The 19,303-nt window shown below is 43.6% G+C and overlaps 1 protein-coding gene across 1 annotated transcript in view; it reads left to right on the top strand.

Moving 5' to 3' along the window:
• LOC311035133 (transient receptor potential cation channel subfamily M member 5-like) overlaps positions 1–19,303 on the top strand; it is a gene marked incomplete at its 5' end in the record, with an annotated part of 112,279 nt that overhangs the window by 57,724 nt on the left and 35,252 nt on the right. Inside the window, one exon of the mRNA XM_084043215.1 lies at positions 17,350–17,515. Coding sequence (XP_083899341.1) covers positions 17,350–17,515 — 166 coding nt within the window. The remainder of the gene's footprint in view (positions 1–17,349; positions 17,516–19,303) is intronic.

The following is a 19,303-nucleotide window of genomic DNA, read 5'->3' as shown; positions in this document are numbered from 1 at the left end:
TCCGCCGCGGTTCCACCCGGACACATGCCACCCAGCGACATGGGAGCACCGGTAAATTGTGACAGCGGGATTGTTGTAGATGGCGTTACAGTCTGGAGGAATTCGATCACTGGAGATGATTCAAGCTGCACCTGCAGGATGGTGTCTTGCTTCGTTGCATAGCCGCCCGCTTGTTGTGGAGAGGGCCCAGGGTTACGTTGAACGTCCCCTGATAACAGCAACAGTAGTAATAGCATTTTGGCTGTGTGCCAACTGCTACTCAATCGTCTCGTTATGGGTTTGTGTGATGACTTAATGACCTGAGCGCGGCCATCCTTGAGAACCCGTTCAAAGACGACAAAGTAGCCATGTCCAAAAAAATTCAGTTGTGTTTTTACTGATAAAATGCCAAGTGGATCACTGGTGTGGTCCTCACAGTGTTGCTCTTTAGCCTCAGTACCCGGTGTGTCACAGGTGGATAGGACAGGCACCAGCAGTAGGAGGCCACAGACGAGGAGGTACAGACCGGCGTTGTGAAGATTATGTTTTCTCTTGTTTTTACCGCACCATTTCAAAATAGAATAGTGCAGTGACTTACTAAAAAGCCCCAAAAATACCATAACAAATTGGAAGATGAGTTTAAGGGCAGCGTTGTTAAAAAAAGTTTGCAGATGAGTGGAGCCTTCCAAACCACCCACTGCCACTGCCGCCATCTTTTTTGATATAGCCTGTATCTGTAACCTTTATTTGTCAGATTTTGTTAGACGATGCAAAAACGTTGATCCACGCTTTTGTTTTCTCTCGGCTTGATTACTGCAACGCACTCGACTCTGGCCTGCCAAAGAAAAATAACTGACAGATTACAACTTGTTCAAAATGCGGCAGCCGGAATTTTAACTAAAACTAGGATGAGAGAACATATCACTCCAGTTCTAGCTTCACTACACTGGCTCCCGGTTGTTTTTAGGATTGATTTTAAAATTACTTTAATAGTTTATAAAGCTCTAAAAGGTCTGGCACCTTCCTACCTCTATGACTGCCTAGAGAGATATGTTCCAAACCGGCCCCTCAGGTCTTCAAGTGCTGACCTGCTCGAGGTGCCTACAATGACATATAAAAAGTACGGTGAAGCAGCATTCTGCTTTTACGGACCAACAGTGTGGAATAAACTCCCATTAAACCTAAGACAGGCAGCCTCTGTCGATAGCTTTAAAGCACAGCTCAAGACCTATTTCTTCACTCTTGCTTTTAGCTGATTCTTTGGTTGATTTTTAAGTTCTGATGTCAGCCCTGGTACCATTTGCAGGCAGGTGTGTGCCAGTCACAGGTGTGTGTCAGTCACAGGTGTGTGTCAGTCACAGGTGTGTGTCGGTCACAGGTGTGTGTCAGTCACAGGTGTGTGTCAGTCACAGGTGTGTGCCGGTCACAGGTGTGTGTCGGTCACGGGTGTGTGTCAGGTGTGTGTGTGTGTGTGTGTGTTACAGGTGTGTGTCAGTCACAGGTGTGTGTCAGGTGTGTGTCAGCCACAGGTGTGTGTCAGCCACAGGTGTGTGCCGGTCACAGGTGTGTGTCGGTCACGGGTGTGTGTCAGGTGTGTGTGTGTGTGTGTGTGTGTGTGTCACAGGTGTGTGTCACAGATGTGTGTCGGTCACAGGTGTGTGTCGGTCACAGTTGTGTGTCGGTCGCAGGTGTGTGTCGGTCACAGGTGTGTGCCGGTCACGGGTGTTTGTCGGTCGCGGGTGTGTGTCAGTCACGGGTGTGTGTCAGTCACGGGTGTGTGTCAGTCACAGGTGTGTGTCAGTCACAGGTCCTGTATTGCCTATTTTAATGTTGTTTTATACTTTTGCTTTGCTATTTTATCTTTGTTTGCTTCATTGTTAAATTGGTTGTAACTGTAACTGTATTCTTGCTCTGTAAAGCACTTTGCGCTGCATTTCATGTCATGAAAGGTGCTATACAAATAAAGTTTATTATTATTATTATTATCAGCGCCCATACCCTAGGTGGGGTTGGCGAAAGGGCCCACTCTGTGTGGAGTTTGCATGTTCTCCCCGTGTCTACCAGGGTAGTTAATACCCTCACAAAAACATGTAGTAATCCTGATCACTATACCGCCTCCCCCATGACAGCTGGGGCGCCTGATGGAGGGGAAGGGAACTGGATGGAATAACGTGTTCCTTCCACGCGCTACGTCCTACCGGGGAAACTCCCCCCTGTCAGGTGACAATTGAAGGAAGCATGAGCTCGGCTCTGGCCTCCCTAGGCTGTGGGGGACTGGTGTAGCGCTGGTGTAGTGCCCAGGATCACTTAGGAAATTGGCACCGGGTGAAAAAAAAAAGGGTTACAAAAATCGCGGGATAAAAATTAAAAAAAAAGAAAAAAAATCACACCCAGTGTGAAGTGGGCGGTGTGTGGTCATCACAACATGACTCACTTAAAAAAAAGGATAAATTACTTTTTTTAAAGTCCATACTGCTATTCATAGGGCTGCACATGTGTCATGTGTTTCGCTAGCCAATCACAGTCCTGAATTTGCAAAGTCAGTGGTGATGACACTAGCTGTAATGTGATTGGCTGACTTTGCAAAAGTATCGATTTGCATTTGGGGTATACAAATCTTTTGGTCGGTGTCCAAAACTCACTTTATGTATAGGGGGGTATACAAATCTTTTGGTCGGTGTCCAAAACTCACTTATAGTCACTACACCGCCCCAAAAATATATCTATATTTTTTAAACGAGGCGCCTTTCATGAACCGACTCACCAGGCGGTGCTGACCCACCGTATCACCACATACACCAATATGGCGGGCCGAGATGGCCTCCAAATAGACTTTCAATGTGGAGAAGGCTCTGTCCCTGTCCATCAGGTCCTGTAGAAAGGACAAAATGACAATTACGCACCATAGCTCAAACTATGCTATGACCGGGTGTGGAGAGTTTATATGGCAAGTTCTCAACTCACTGTTCCATAAACCCCTGGCCACCCTGACGTTGTAGGTGGCACCCCACCCTATTAGGCCTGTGTCTGTGATCATTCCCATCTGAACCCCTTCTGAGAGGAATCGTAGATCTTCCCAGTGGCTCAGCGCTGTCACACATTCCTCTGTGAATCCCCAGAGACGTCATCCACCTCTGAAAAGGTCTCATGTACATCCTGCCTAGTTGTATTAACGGTATGGCTGAGGCCATGAGAGCCGCCATCCTCATGCTCAGGTTCCGAAGACAACCCTCTGGTTTATTCGGAACAGCGCTAGGCATGACAGGAAGGACTGAATCCTTTCTGGTGACAGGCGAGCTGTGAACGACAGTCCAAAACTATGCCTATAAAGGACGCTGTTTGTGCCTGTACCAACACACTCTTTTCGTGGTTGATTCTGAAACCATTCTGAAAAGTGAACTCTCTGTCGCTCTTTGCTGAAATTCCCTGCCCACGTGCTAGGCCCACTGTCCGAGGACAGGAGGTGGGCTGCAAGGCTCCTCTCCATCTGGGGGATCGCCTCTAGCCCCTCGTCCTTCGCCTTCAAGCAGTCCAAATGCTTTACGCGGCCTGCTGCAGGAGCTTGTGTAGGCCTGCTGGATCGAGCTCGCAGGCTGGGTCGCTGGCAGGGCGACGTCGTCATAAGAGGGAGAGAAGACCCATCTACCCGCTCCAGCTCAAGGCCAGAGACGGTGCACGCAGTGCCCGGGAAGCGGCCCCCGCTACGCCACTCATGCCTTCCACAGGATCCACCGCCATGGGGTCCGCTGGTGGAGACGAGGTCCTGGTCCAGGCTTTCAAAGCTCGAGAAGGCGTGGGGGGAAAGTGAGGGGACGTTCGAAGTCTCGACTCACAGTGAGAAGGAAGAAAAACACGGTGTAGGAGTCTATCCAGACACGTGTTTGTTCCCTCGGTGCTAGCTTTGGTAGCTTAGCAAACAATTGCGTAGCGTGGAGTCAGTGTTAGCTCAAGGCTAACAGTGCTACCCGGCTAGGCTAACTAATTGGCAGTTTATGCTAACAGTAGCAGTCAATGCTACAAATTATTTGCGGGGAGCGAGCGTTCTAAGCTACAGCTCTGAAATACTTACGATGCTGTGTATTCGATACTTATCGGATTAAATCACCTGGAATCGATAGCGGCTCGTGGTCCAGAAGTTTATCTGGCCTATATGAAACTTTCTCAGCTAAAGACTCCGCGGGTGACTGAGAGAATGCTCTTGCTTCATGAGAATAAAACCCAAAGTGGAAATACTGACACGCCCCTGACCTAATATACCAAGGAGGGCATCAGAGTCCAGCCAATAGAAATTGTCTGGAAGTGTATAAGTAATGCTTCTGTGTTCACGCCAAAGGGCGCTCTCCCATAGTCTTCTTCTTCTTTCGTATATCATCAGATGGCCAACTCAGTGTCGTGCATCCACGCCCTCGTCTCTGGTCCTAAGTCGAAAAGACCAGCTTCTGAGGGTGGGCTGTATAGGGGGCAGCCGGTGATAATGTGCTCGACAGTCTGTTCAGGCTCGCCACACTCGCATGCCGCACTGTCCGTTAGGCCCCACTTCTTCATAGAAGACTTGAAGCGCCCGACTCCAGTGCGCAGACGGTTCAGCGAGGTCCATAGATGGCGTGGCATGTCTTCTCCTTTTACACCTCCTCCTGGGTCCTGGATGTATCGCTGGATACGGGAGGGTCCAGCTGTCTCCCATGACCGTTTCCACGATGCTGCCAGCCAGGCGTCTCTGGACAAGTCCTCAGGGATAGACTGTAGCATCTCTTGTGCTGCCTTGTTGTAAGGATGGCGAGACTTGAGCCTGCCTGGTGGTGCCGGTGTTGTTGTGGCTTTGTGCAGGATGTGCCAGTCGTGCTTCTGGGCCTTTCTTGCCAGGGCGAGGGTAGCCGCATCCCGTCGGAGACTGGCTGGGGCGATTCCAGCTAGGACTGGCAGGTAGGACACAGGGGTGGGTTTCAGACAACCAGTTACTGTCCGGAGAGCGCTGTTGATGACAGTGTCAACCTTGTTGATGTGGGGGCTTCTGCTCCAGACAGGGGCGCAGTATTCTGCTACGGGCAGGACCAGGGCTTGCGTGGATATGCGTAGGGTCTGGGGGGAAGCTCCCCAAGTTGAACCTGCTAGGCGTTGAATGAGCGAGACCCTTGCTGTTGTTTTGGCCTTCACTTCATCCAGATGTTGCTTGTAGGAGAGTGTTCGGTCCAAGCATACGCCGAGGTACTTGGGGGCTTGCTGGAACTCCAGGCGGTGGTTGCCAACATGCACATCCAGTTCCCTTCTTGCTTCCCGGTTGTAGAGGTGGTAAGCCACTTCTGGAGGTAGTTTGCCAGGATGCCCATGTCTTGGTTGAGGCCATCTTCCATCGCCTTCCATGTTGGACGTCGAAGCATGATAGCCAGGTCGTCCGCATAGCCGTACTTGGTGGATGTTGTATCTGGCAGGTCATGGATGTAGATGTTAAACAACATTGGTGAGAGGACGGAGCCTTGCGGGCCGCCGTTCCTCAGCCTTCTGAGCCTGCTGGTCTGGCCATCGCTAGTCTGTAGGATGAAGCTCCGGTTGGATATCATCTCCATGATGAACCTCACTATATGCCGGTCCGGGATTGTCCTCAGCAGTTTCAGATGTAGTCCACGGTGCCACACGGTGTCGTAGGCGGCTGTCAGGTCCAGGAATACAACTCCGGCTTTCTCGTTGTCCTGAAAGCTGTCCTCAATGTCCTGAGTGAGTAGCGTAACCTGGTCCACTGTTGACCTGCCTCTGCGAAAGCCGGCTTGTTCCGGGGGGAGTTGTGGGTCCACCACTGGCTCGATACGGCTGTGTATGAGCCTCTCCAGGATCTTATATGGGACGCAGAGCAGAGAGATGGGCCTATAGGACTTCGGGTCTTCGGGGGGTTTGTTTGGCTTTGGCAAGGCTATGACGGAGGCACGGCGCCAGGTCTTTGGAATCTTGGACCTCCGGAAGCATGATGAGAAGAACGAGCAAAGCCAGTGGGATGTTCTTTCACTTTGGTGTATGACAAACTCTGGGTGGATATTGTCTCGACCTGGTGACTTACCGGACTTCAGTTTTTGCATTGCTGCCCTTAGTTCCGCTGTCGTGAAGTCTCCCGAAAGGTTGGCATCCACGCTGGCTGCCCTGGAGAGAGATGATACCTCACACGATGTCAGACGAGGGAAGTGTTTGTCTGCCTCAGGGAAGCGGCCATTTTTTAGGAGCTGGGAAGCAATGGCGTCGGCTGACACTGGACACCTACGGGGTGTTGTTTTTCTCCCTGAGAGCAGGTTGATTGTCTGCCATGCCTTCCGGCTGGAGTGGGTGAAGTCGATAGATTCCACTACTTCAGTCCACCTAGCCCTTCGGGTGTCGTCCAGCTTCTGCAGTAGAGTTGTTGCTGTTGCGTCCATTTCTCCCCTGGAGCTCGCCTGCTGGTGTTGACGCAGCAGGTAGCTGCACTCCTCGTCCCAGCCAGGGATATAGTCCTTATTGAATCCACGTGGGATGTTGTGCTTTGCTGCCCTTAGGAGGACTTCACAGTAGGCGGTGTATGCAGCATCAACATCGGCTGCTTCTGGGTCCGGGAGACCAGCAGTTCTTCTCTCCGTTTCAGCCATAAACATCTGCCAGTTCGCTTTCCTGAAGTTCCATCTCCTAACCGGTTTGCCAGCTACTGGCTGTACCAGTGATGGTACTTTGATGACTGATGGTCGATGGTGTGACCGAGGGAACCTGTCCAGGACATGTCTCTCCGGTTTCAGGTCGTTATTACGACATACAGCAAAGGCAAGGTCTGGGTTGGTGTACGAGTTCCAGCGTGCAGAGAAGAAGCTCGGGGGCTCTTTTGGATCGAATAGCAGCAGTGCTTCAGTGTTAGAAGCCCACTCACTCAGTACCTCACCATCTTGTGATGTGTTGTTGTAACCCCAGTCCGTATGTTGGCAATTGAAGTCACCAGCATAGATGGCAGGAGCTGTCACAGATGGAAGTGATGTTATAGTAAGCACTGTTGGTGGGGGCTTGTATACATTCACAACAGATGTTTCTTGGATTTTGGTGACCAGCCACTCCATGTTGCAGCCAGGTGGGGATTGACAGGTGGCTGACCAGCTCAGTCCTTCCCGGACAAAGGTTGCTATTCCATGCTTCTTGCTGCGGATGGATCCAGCAAGGAGGAACCCGGGCAGCTTGAGGTTGTCGTCTGAAACCCAGTGTGTCTCTTGAAGGAGAACAGCTGCCACTTTGTTGGCATCGGCGAGATGTCTGACGACTTCGAGTTTGGCGATGGTAAGGCCCTCGACATTGAGTTGGAGCACCGACAGACCTTGGTTTTCGACAGTGGGGGTGTCTGCCTGTCCGAAAGAGGATGTTCTCTGCCTTGGTCTTGGCCTTGGCTTGTACCTTGGTCTGCCAGCTCGATGATTCTTTGGCGACATTAGTTTCGTGAGTTGGTCTCTCACCATTTCTCACTACTCACAGGGAAGGCCACGTGAAGGCTGTCGTCTTCTCCCCATAGTGAGACATTGAAATGAAGTTTAGAACGTAGAACCCAACTCATAGAATTCTGGAAAACAAAGTGTCTGCTGGATATTGTAGAACAGTTAAATTATTAATTATTTGCTCAAAACATTTAGCAATTTAGCCTAAAATTGAATGATTATATCCTGGAACTGTATACCACTCCCAGCAACCGTTTATACAAAAAAAGAAAATTGAAAACAAAAACACTTTTTGGAGTTCGCCATCTCTCCCAATGTGAAAGGCAGTAGAGAGAGAAAAGCTGCATCAACAGTGAAACGTTATAAAATACTTTAATTTAAAGGCACAGCAAGCAGCAGCTGATTGCAACACAAAGATGCAACCAGTTACACTAATTAAACACTAACAGGAGACAGTGCAACATGTTACACGCCCCAGGGGTGTGGCTTAGTAAACAGATTATATTTTTAAAACTGATCTGCAGGTTTACCTGAACAAACAGGGAAAAACGGGAGACAGAGTCAGTTTTGGTGTTGATCAATCTCTCTTCCTTGTTCATCTGAATTTATTAACAATATTGCAGGTTTAATCACCATTTACTTTTCTTTCTCTGTTTTAAAGAGTTTCAGTACTGTATCAATATTCTCACATTCACAAAATATCAATACTCTTTTCTTCTTACACATTTTCATCAAAATACACAATATACATCTTTTCCATATATTCACATTCCCATGTGTTTACTTGTTTTCACAGCATCAATAAACTGGAATATTCTCTTTGGCTTTTACCAATAATATAGTGCTTACTGCTAAGAATTAATTCTTTTTAAATGTCACATCAACATGAACTTATTTATGAAAACACATGAAATCAATCACAAATCACTTGCTTACTTTGACCAAAAAGGTTCATACTGCATTGGTAAATCACAATGGACAGACTACAAAGACACATTGCAAGGCATTCATGGAGAGGATTAACTAACTATATCAAAACGAAAATAAACATTTCTCAATGCAAAAAGTACAATCACAGATTAAACATTACAACAGGAGCTTTTAACACTAAAGGGAGCAGCAAAAATACTGTTAGTGAAAACACTACATGTTTTGATTGATTGATGTACTTTATTTAGTAAGACATGAGAACAACAGTACATGGAAGTACAAATTCACAATACAAGGTCTACTAAACTGGAAGACTCATAAAAGCACAGAGCTTGTTTCAAATGAGTTCCCCATGCACACAAATCATGATGACATATAAGAGACAGACAGATATACACAACTACTATAGAATGTCATACAATCAGTTTACAGGTTACTGGTATGAAGAGTGAAAAATATGTACAAGAGGAGAAGGAGAGAGGGGGGGGGGGGTAGGGGGGTAGGTTAGGTTAGGACTTAGACAGGGGCCATTTTCCAATTGCAGCCTCCTGAAGGTGTATCTTTAGGGCTGTTTTGAAAGAGAGTAGGGTTTTACACTCCTTTACTCCTTTTGGTAGGGCGTTCCACATTTTTGATGAATAGCATGAGAATGAGTTACTTCCCTTTGTTGAGCCAAAAAAGGGTTGGACAAGGTTTGTGGAGCTGCCTCTGGTATTGTGATCGTGGACATCATTAACATTTTGGAAGTATTTTGACAAATACAGGGGGATCCCAATGTTGTGATATATCTTGAAGACCAGGCCCATAGCAAGTTGCTGTACTCTGTCCGCAACCCTAAGCCATCCAATCCTATCAAAATGATCAGGGGTTAGATGGGTTTTGAAGTTGAGGCCAAGAAGTAGCCTTACAAGTTTGTTTTGGGATGTTTGGAGCCTTGTTTTTAAGGCCTTGGTGGTGTTGTGATACCATGAAGTACATGCATAATCGTAATGACCTTGTATGAGGGCCACTGCAAGAGTCTTCAGAGTCTTCTTACTGACTTTACGATCAATACTCCGCAAATAGCGTGTTTTTTTGTGGACCGTTTTGATCGTTTTTTCAGCATTTTTGTCACCAGAGAGGTCAGCCTCCAAGATAGAGCCCAGGTAGGTAATTTCGTTTTTTCTTTTGATGATATCATCACCCGCTTTGATCGTGAAGCTCTCTGCCTTTCTGAGGTTAGGAGTGGACCCAAAGAGGATGCATTCCGTTTTGCCCAGGTGTAATGAGAGCTTGTTGTCGGAGAGCCAGATGCAGATCTTGTTGAGTTCAGAGCTGAGAGTTTTCTCAACCTGCAGCCTGTCCCTGTCCGAGACTAGCAGGGCCGAGTCATCTGCGAACAGGAACAGGTTGCAGTCGCAGGCTGACGACATGTCATTCACATACATCAGGAACAGTAAGGGTCCTAGTATACTTCCTTGGGGAACACCACAAGTCACTGGGAGGGGGGGGGACTGGGTGCCGTTTACTTCCACCACTTGCTCCCTCCCTTCCAGGTAGGATCTCATCCAGTTCACTGACGTGTCATCAAAACCTATTGCTCTGAGCTTATTGATCATAATCGGGTGATTAACGGTGTCAAAAGCCTTCTGGAGGTCCAGCATGACCATGCCGCAATATTTGCCCTTTTCAATCTCTTGTTTGATAGAGTCGTTCAAATAGAGAAGGCATGTGTCAGTGGAGTGGTTTGTCCTGAAGCCAGATTGGAATTTGTAGATTAGATTTTTCTCGGCAAGATACTTGTCGACCTGTTCATAGACTATTTTTTCCATGACTTTCGAGATGGAGCTTAGAATAGAAATAGGGCGGTAGTTGCCAGGGTCTAATTGGTTACCTTTTTTGAACAGAGGGGTCACCCTTGCTTTTTTGAAGTCGTTGGGGACCTGTCCCTGTGTGGTGGAGAGGTTGAATATGTGGGTAATGATTGGAGCAATGGAGGCGGCTGAGTCTTTTAGAAATTTGGGGGGGATATTGTCGAGGCCTGTGGCTCTGTGTTGATGAAGAGCACTCAATTTTTTAAACACCTCTTCTGTTTTCACAGGGGAGAGTTTAAAGTCATCTTTGCAAACACCCTGTTTTTCGTAAAATGAGACAACATACTCCTCACCATATCTCCCAGAGTGTGGAGGAAGTTTTTCAACCAAATCTGAGGCTACGGTCGTGAAGAATATGTTGAGGATTTTACTCACTTCGTGTTTGGATGAAATGAGAGTGTCATTCACCTTGAGGCTTAAGTTTGAAAGCCTGGTTTTCAATTTTTTGCTGCAGCCTAGGAGGTTCTTGAGTAGCCTCCAAAGCTCTCGTGTTTTTTTTTGATTTTCCTCAATCTTGTCATCGAGGTAGCTTTTTTCTGCTAACAGGAGCATGCTATTTACCTTGTTTCTTAGCTTGTTTTTTTCCTTTTCAAGTTTAGCTACGTGGGATTCGAGACCTTTGTTAAAACATTTGGCTAGTTTGATCCTACTTTTATGAAGCTCAGAACACTTTTTGTCTCTGACTTTCATGGCAGTAAGGATGTCCGAATTCATCCATGGTACCGAGCGGGTTTTGACCCTGATGGTTTTCATGGGAGCCACACTGTCCAAAATTTGAATGAATTTGGTTTTGAAACAAAGCCAGGATTCGTCTACCTGTGTGCTGTTTAGAACGTCGGACCAATCCTGTTCCTCCAGTCTGTGATCTAAGTCCTCACTCTTATAATTTTTGAGGTCTCTGATTGTGACTGTTTTGTGGTAACCGGTCTTAGGTTTACGTTTCTTTCTGGTGCAGAAGATCATGTTGTGATCAGATATGCCACAGGTGGAAACACCACTATTTAGGATTTTTTCCTTGTCCGTTGTTAGAATGAGATCTATGGTAGTTTGAGAGGAAACACACAGCCTTGTGGGCTGAGTGATCAGCTGGTGGAGTGAATGCCGATCACAACACGCCTTGAATGACTTATACACTGACGCTTCCTTGCGGAGTATGTCAGTGTTAAAATCACCAAGAAGAATCGTCTCCGCATGGTCCACTTTAGCTAAGCATTCATCAAGTCTATCATAGAAATCAGTCTGGTTAGGAGGTCTGTATATGGTACCGACTAGCACAGGTTTGGCATGTTTAAAAATGATCTCGACCCACACAGCTTCAATGTTTTCATCCATCAGGTCTTCCCGAAGGATGCAGACATTGTCAGTATGAACATACATGCAAACACCACCCCCGTTTCTGTTCCTATCTTTCCTGAAGAGTTTGTAGTTTTCAATCTCAATCACAGAATCAGTTATCGCTTGATCAAGTTTTGTTTCAGAGAAAGTTAAAATGTCAACCTTACCATCATAAAACATCTGCTTGATTTGTGTTAGCTTGTCTCCTGCTAGAGAATTCACATTAAGATGTATCTTCTGGAGGTCCAGCATGACCATGCCGCAATATTTGCCCTTTTCAATCTCTTGTTTGATAGAGTCGTTCAAATAGAGAAGGCATGTGTCAGTGGAGTGGTTTGTCCTGAAGCCAGATTGGAATTTGTAGATTTGATTTTTCTCGGCAAGATACTTGTCGACCTGTTCATAGACTATTTTTTCCATGACTTTCGAGATGGAGCTTAGAATAGAAATAGGGCGGTAGTTGCCAGGGTCTAATTGGTTACCTTTTTTGAACAGAGGGGTCACCCTTGCTTTTTTGAAGTCGTTGGGGACCTGTCCCTGTGTGGTGGAGAGGTTGAATATGTGGGTAATGATTGGAGCAATGGAGGCGGCTGAGTCTTTTAGAAATTTGGGGGGGATATTGTCGAGGCCTGTGGCTCTGTGTTGATGAAGAGCACTCAATTTTTTAAACACCTCTTCTGTTTTCACAGGGGAGAGTTTAAAGTCATCTTTGCAAACACCCTGTTTTTCGTAAAATGAGACAACATACTCCTCACCATATCTCCCAGAGTGTGGAGGAAGTTTTTCAACCAAATCTGAGGCTACGGTCGTGAAGAATATGTTGAGGATTTTACTCACTTCGTGTTTGGATGAAATGAGAGTGTCATTCACCTTGAGGCTTAAGTTTGAAAGCCTGGTTTTCAATTTTTTGCTGCAGCCTAGGAGGTTCTTGAGTAGCCTCCAAAGCTCTCGTGGTTTTTTTTGATTTTCCTCAATCTTGTCATCGAGGTAGCTTTTTTCTGCTAACAGGAGCATGCTATTTACCTTGTTTCTTAGCTTGTTTTTTTCCTTTTCAAGTTTAGCTACGTGGGATTCGAGACCTTTGTTAAAACATTTGGCTAGTTTGATCCTACTTTTATGAAGCTCAGAACACTTTTTGTCTCTGACTTTCATGGCAGTAAGGATGTCCGAATTCATCCATGGTACCGAGCGGGTTTTGACCCTGATGGTTTTCATGGGAGCCACACTGTCCAAAATTTGAATGAATTTGGTTTTGAAACAAAGCCAGGATTCGTCTACCTGTGTGCTGTCTAGAACGTCGGACCAATCCTGTTCCTCCAGTCTGTGATCTAAGTCCTCACTCTTATAATTTTTGAGGTCTCTGATTGTGACTGTTTTGTGGTAACCGGTCTTAGGTTTACGTTTCTTTCTGGTGCAGAAGATCATGTTGTGATCAGATATGCCACAGGTGGAAACACCACTATTTAGGATTTTTTCCTTGTCCGTTGTTAGAATGAGATCTATGGTAGTTTGAGAGGAAACACACAGCCTTGTGGGCTGAGTGATCAGCTGGTGGAGTGAATGCCGATCACAACACGCCTTGAATGACTTATACACTGACGCTTCCTTGCGGAGTATGTCAGTGTTAAAATCACCAAGAAGAATCGTCTCCGCATGGTCCACTTTAGCTAAGCATTCATCAAGTCTATCATAGAAATCAGTCTGGTTAGGAGGTCTGTATATGGTACCGACTAGCACAGGTTTGGCATGTTTAAAAATGATCTCGACCCACACAGCTTCAATGTTTTCATCCATCAGGTCTTCCCGAAGGATGCAGACATTGTCAGTATGAACATACATGCAAACACCACCCCCGTTTCTGTTCCTATCTTTCCTGAAGAGTTTGTAGTTTTCAATCTCAATCACAGAATCAGTTATCGCTTGATCAAGTTTTGTTTCAGAGAAAGTTAAAATGTCAACCTTACCATCATAAAACATCTGCTTGATTTGTGTTAGCTTGTCTCCTGCTAGAGAATTCACATTAAGATGTTTGTGAGCAGCAGTAATGGCTACCATGAATCTGACTGCTTAGACCTAGATTCAACTACACACAACAAACTACTACAAAATCACAACATTTCTGGCATAAAACCAAGACCAACTTTGTTTTATATTACAAAGTGCTCATATTGAACATCTTTCATGTTCTAATGTTCCATTTACCTGAACAAACAGGGAAAAACGGGAGACAGAGTCAGTTTTGGTGTTGATCAATCTCTCTTCCTTGTTCATCTGAATAAAGACAGTCACCTGACCACCTAAAGCTACCTGTCTCAGACGATTTTGCCACCTTGTGGCGGAAAGTGGGATAGGTCTGTTCCTAAAATACAAGTTCCCTGCTCATTCCATTACACAATAAGGCTCTCAAAAATACAAAGAAACCATACATAATACAACAAAAATGTGACTATACATTTGTGTATGTCACAAACACATGCACAACTTAAAGACATGCACCCACACACACAGTCTGGCTCAGCACACGTGCGTGCTCGCACACACACACACACACACACACACACACACACACACACACACACACACACACACACACACACACACACACACACACACACACAAGGTGCACCAATGCTCCACCCCCTCTGTGTTCCTATTGGCTGGGCTTTAAACAGCCATAACTCTAGTTCCCAGCATGCTAAACTTCCCAAACGTGCTAGGTGCTCTTAGATGGCCAGTAGGGACAGGCTTGTTTGAGCGCCCCTGTAGAACCTGTTGAGCAGTCTTGAAATGAATGGACAGGGATTTAACATTGTTCCTCTAGTTCATATAGCTTAATGAAATGAATTCATCAAAGGCACCACTCACTTCATTTTTTTTTATTATTACAAAATGATCTCGATCAATTGTGTCGGCAAGAACCCACAGCTGTGGATCATTAGCACTCAGTGTGCTTCAGTGACACAACAACTGATCAATGGACAGGGATTTGTATACAGTGAAGTTGTCCCTTTTTTTGCATGCTTAACCTTTAGCCGGTTGGAAGAAAACATGAAAAAAAATGGATTGAACCATTTTACTGATGCAAACATGTGATGACCTACCGTCAACATTTTACACACAGGCCTCTCTTCTTGAGGAACACATTTGCCTCAAGGACTCATTTTGGAAAAACACTTTCAAACAATTCATGTTCCTTGTAAGATGTTTGAGCAATGCACAAAACCTCCTACACATGATCCATGGACCAATCTGTAAAATCCCAGTGATAGAAAAGTTTGTCCGTCAGATAATGAAGCCTCCATGAGCCAATGAATATTGTAGATAGCTTGCTTTCCACAAAAGACCAATAGCCCAAATGCTTTCATGTAAAACCACATCACTTTGTCTGTTTGTCAGCAGACATAAGCAAAGGTTGAAACTCAATCATTGGCCCATGACAACCCAATGGGGGCACTAGAGAGCTCATGATAAACACTTTAATTCCTACTCTTCATAGGATGTTTGAACAAACTGCATGAAAATGAAGGCTGCACATTTCTTGTTTTTTTTTCATCTCAAAATTTGTATCAGATTCTTATGTTTCTCTCATTTTGCTCAAATAGCCATTTCCTGCAAGTGTGATTAAACCTTTGGAAGGACTTACTCGTTTATGCCTCTGCTTTAAGTTGGTTCCATTCTACGCTACCATGTTCAGAAATATATTTCCCCCTTAAATATACAGTGTTGTGCAAGTTACTTTAAAAAAGTAATTAGTTATAGTTACTAGTTACTTCTCCAAAAAAAGTAACTGAGTTAGTAACTGAATTACTCTATTGTAAAAGTAACTAGTTACTAGGAAAAGTAACTATTTGCGTGAAAAAGTTGTAATATGTCAAAGAATTTGGATTGTTTTTGGGAGCAGGTTTCACAAGCCAGGTGCATAGACAGTGTTGGGAAAGTTCACTTAAAATATGAACTAGTTCAAAGTTCAGTTCACAAATTTTAAAATGAACTAGTTCAGTTCATAGTTCATAGAAGTTCATGGTTCAAAAAATGAACTAGTTCAGTTATTTTTCGCTATTTTTTTTTTTCTATATATATATATATATATATATATATTAAAAATAATAATAAGGGTCTCTCTCTCAGCTAAGGGGTCCTTGACTTGAAAAACGTTGAATACCCAGGCCTGTGTTATTATATTATATGAATATAATCCAGGATTATGCCATTTGTAGCCATAATGTTTTAATAGCAGACCTACAAGCTCACAATGAGTTGCATCTTGTTGTGAGATTGTATATCTGCTATTTTAAGCACGGGACACCGTCATGCTGCGAAGTGTAAATTAGGCTCTAGCCCAGAGAGAGCAGCAGCAGAGAGAGAAAGAAAAGGCATCAATAGCGAAAAGTTGTGAAAAATACTTTGTTTTAAACACAAGCAGTACAGTCCCAGCAACGTTGTTGTTGTTCATGCGTGTGTGTGTAGCTAATACAGCGCAGAAGCTTTCTTTAATTACAAAATTGCGTCGGAGAGACTCTGCGTGAAGAACAAACAACTGTGGGTCATTATCACTCAGCATGCTGCTAGCTACAGTGACACAACAACTTATAAACGGACATTTATTTTATAAACCTAAGTGTTGCTTCTCTTTCTTTTTTAACCCAACGGAGCTGCTTATTACTCGTGACTCGCCATCTCTTAACTGGCGAGAGATGGTTTGTTTGTGTGCCGCGCTGGGTTTGTGTGTAAAAAATCACGAAGATATAAATACCAAGGATTCGTCAGTGATGTCATGTCACATGTCACTTCTTAAACAGCGTCGAGTCCGTGTTACTTCCTGGTTGCGTAACAGCAAAAAGTAAAAGACATCACTGTCGTATCCTTGGTATTTTTTCTAACCGTGTCATCTTTGCAGCAGCGGCCCCAGCCTGTAGCGCTGCGCACACACACACACACACACACACACACACACACACACACACACACACACACACACACACACACACACACACACACACACAAACACAGACACACACACTGTCAGCCGGCCCATGGTAACAGAAAGCTTGGGAACGCTTGACATAGTAACGGAGCACATTTCATGTCAGTAACGGTAACGGCGTTGCCAAAATTGAAATTGTAATTAATTAGATTACTCGTTACTGGAAAAAATAATGGCGTTAGGTAACGCCGTTTATTTAAACGCCGTTATGCCCAACACTGTAAATATACACGGCAAAATATAGTTTTACTAGAGAGACTAGACAGTAAAATAATCATGGGAGGGCCACCAGATGGCCCTCCCATGATTATGAACCACAGGTTCAATACCAATGTGCTACTGTACCATGTAATAGAGGCATAGTCAAACCGAAGCTGTATTAAAACTGACACTAATAATTGCAGGATTTCTTTATCCAAAGATTTCGTAGAGCAGCTTGTTCATAACTCTTTGTCAAAATGAAAGTGTCTCGTACTATAATACTGACCTCTAGGGTGGTATAAGAGCACCTCTAAGGACAATATTAGAATATGAAGTTGATTGCCCACATGCTGTCGTGTTGCACTGCTTCGTCCCCATTATTGTAGCCTGCAGCTATATTTATATTAGTTTTAGTTTCAGTATACGAGTGTTTGTTTTACTAAAACCTGCCCAACACTTATTATTATTATTATTATTATTATTATTAATATTATTATTATTATTATTATTATTATTATTATTATTATTATTATTATTATTATTATTATTATTATTACCCTTATTATTATTATTATCCATGTTATTTATATTATTATTAATGTTATTTATATTATTATTAATGTATTTGTTTGTATCACAGTGGGACAAGAGTGGAACATTACCTGCACTAGCAATGTGACAGAGATAGAGGGTGGTGCTGAGCCTTGCAGGAGCGAGTACAACAACTGGCTTGTGATCATTCTACTGGTGATTTTCCTGCTGGTCACCAATGTACTGCTCATCAACCTGCTCATCGCTATCCTCAGGTAGAGAACCAACCTTCTGTCTGTGACTCCATTAATGCTACTCTTTCTTTCCTGAGCTCTCATCTCCTCTAATCGCCTCTGATTATATATTCTATATATATTTTAAATGATCAAACCAACAAGGTAAATATTATATAGTTAATGATTAGTGAGTGAAATGTATAATCTACCATAAAATGTATATAACAATTGTTCTACTGTGCCTAAACGTAATGGTGTGTGCGCATAATTTGCGCCTTTGTGTGCATTTTTCAATGCAAGGGAACAGGGCTTCCTTGAACGCAGGTTTGCTGCGTTCAGCGCATAGATATAAACATAGAACGTACTGACTGCTTCTGTTCATTCCAACTGCTGAGCTTCACTTTCTATGCCTATAATGTCTATGCTGACTGAGTTATGCAGCTTCGACACACGACGGGATCATCGATGTTCAAGCCCACAAGCGTTGCAGAGGCGAGTTGTTGTGCGTTTGTTGATCTGCGATTTTCGAGGAGTCGTGCGTCGTAGTATAAACCAAGCTTATCGAGGCATTAAAAGCATCACAACTCTCAGCCGATTTACATACGGTTTGGTTTGTATGATATAGAATATGCCTAAATAGATTGTAAACACAATATAGTATAGCCTTATAAAACAAAACAACTTTTTGTCTGTTGTTATTGCAGTGAATGGATATCAGTGGTGGAAAACATACTCAAATGTTTTCCTTAGGTAAAAGTATCAATACTGCAATGTAGAAATACTCTGTTACAAGCAAAAGTCTGGAATTAAAACTGTACTTGAGTAAAAGTGCAAAAATATTGGTATCAAACTGTACTTAAAGTACCAAAAGTCAATGTTTTCAAATGTATGTGTATACAATTTATAACACATTGTGAGTTTGTAGATCGGCTATTCTCAAATGGCCGAAATGTTTATTAGGGCTGAAATGGTTATGTATGTTTTGTAATAATAATCACAATCTACAAAGTAACTATTAACTAAAGTTTTATATATATATATATATATATATATATATATATATATATATATATATATATATATATATATATATATATATATATATATATAGTTTTAAAGTATAATATTTGCCTCTGAGATGTAGAGGAGTAGAAGTAAAAGTACTGAAAATTGAAAATACTCCAGTAAAGTAAAAAATACCTCAAAATTTTAATTAAGTACAATACTTGAGTACAGTACTTAGTTACGTTACACCACTGATGGATCATATAATAATACAGCAGTATTTTATTATTAGCCAAAAAGGTGTAGTAGGTGTCTTTCACAAATGAATGACTACTACTTGGGCAGAGCCTATCAAAATAAACTAGTGCGATAACTATATAGTACATTTTATTGTTGGCTTAATTTTTGGCGTAGCACTACCTGGGGAAAACCCCACCAGCCGCCATTGCTTTCCAACACTTCTTATTTAACATGCAGGTGCATTAACGTAGCCAATAATAACAGTTAAAGCATTATATTTGGGACTGAAAACGATTTGAGTGTAATGAGTAGGATATAGAAATAATTACAGCTTCATCTTGCATAAGGTAGGGATTAATTATCTAGGCTACAATCTTGCAGGTTGTCCGTGGCCATACCTGCGGGAACTAGGTATGGAACTAGGTATGGCCAGGAGGTTAAGAACGTTGAGAATGAACGATTATTGGAAAAAATAAAATAAAGAAAAACCTCTGTCACGTTATTCATATAAAGACAAAATGGGACTGGGTTGGGTAATAAAAGAAAATAGGCCTATTTTACAAAGGCCTATTCTTTTAAACT

This window comes from Gymnoscopelus microlampas (genome assembly GCF_963454915.1).
Source record: "Gymnoscopelus microlampas genome assembly, chromosome: 19".
Classification (NCBI taxonomy): Eukaryota; Metazoa; Chordata; class Actinopteri; order Myctophiformes; family Myctophidae; genus Gymnoscopelus; species Gymnoscopelus microlampas.
The sequence above is the reverse complement of the archived record's forward strand: the minus strand, read 5'-3'. Positions and strand labels throughout refer to the sequence as shown.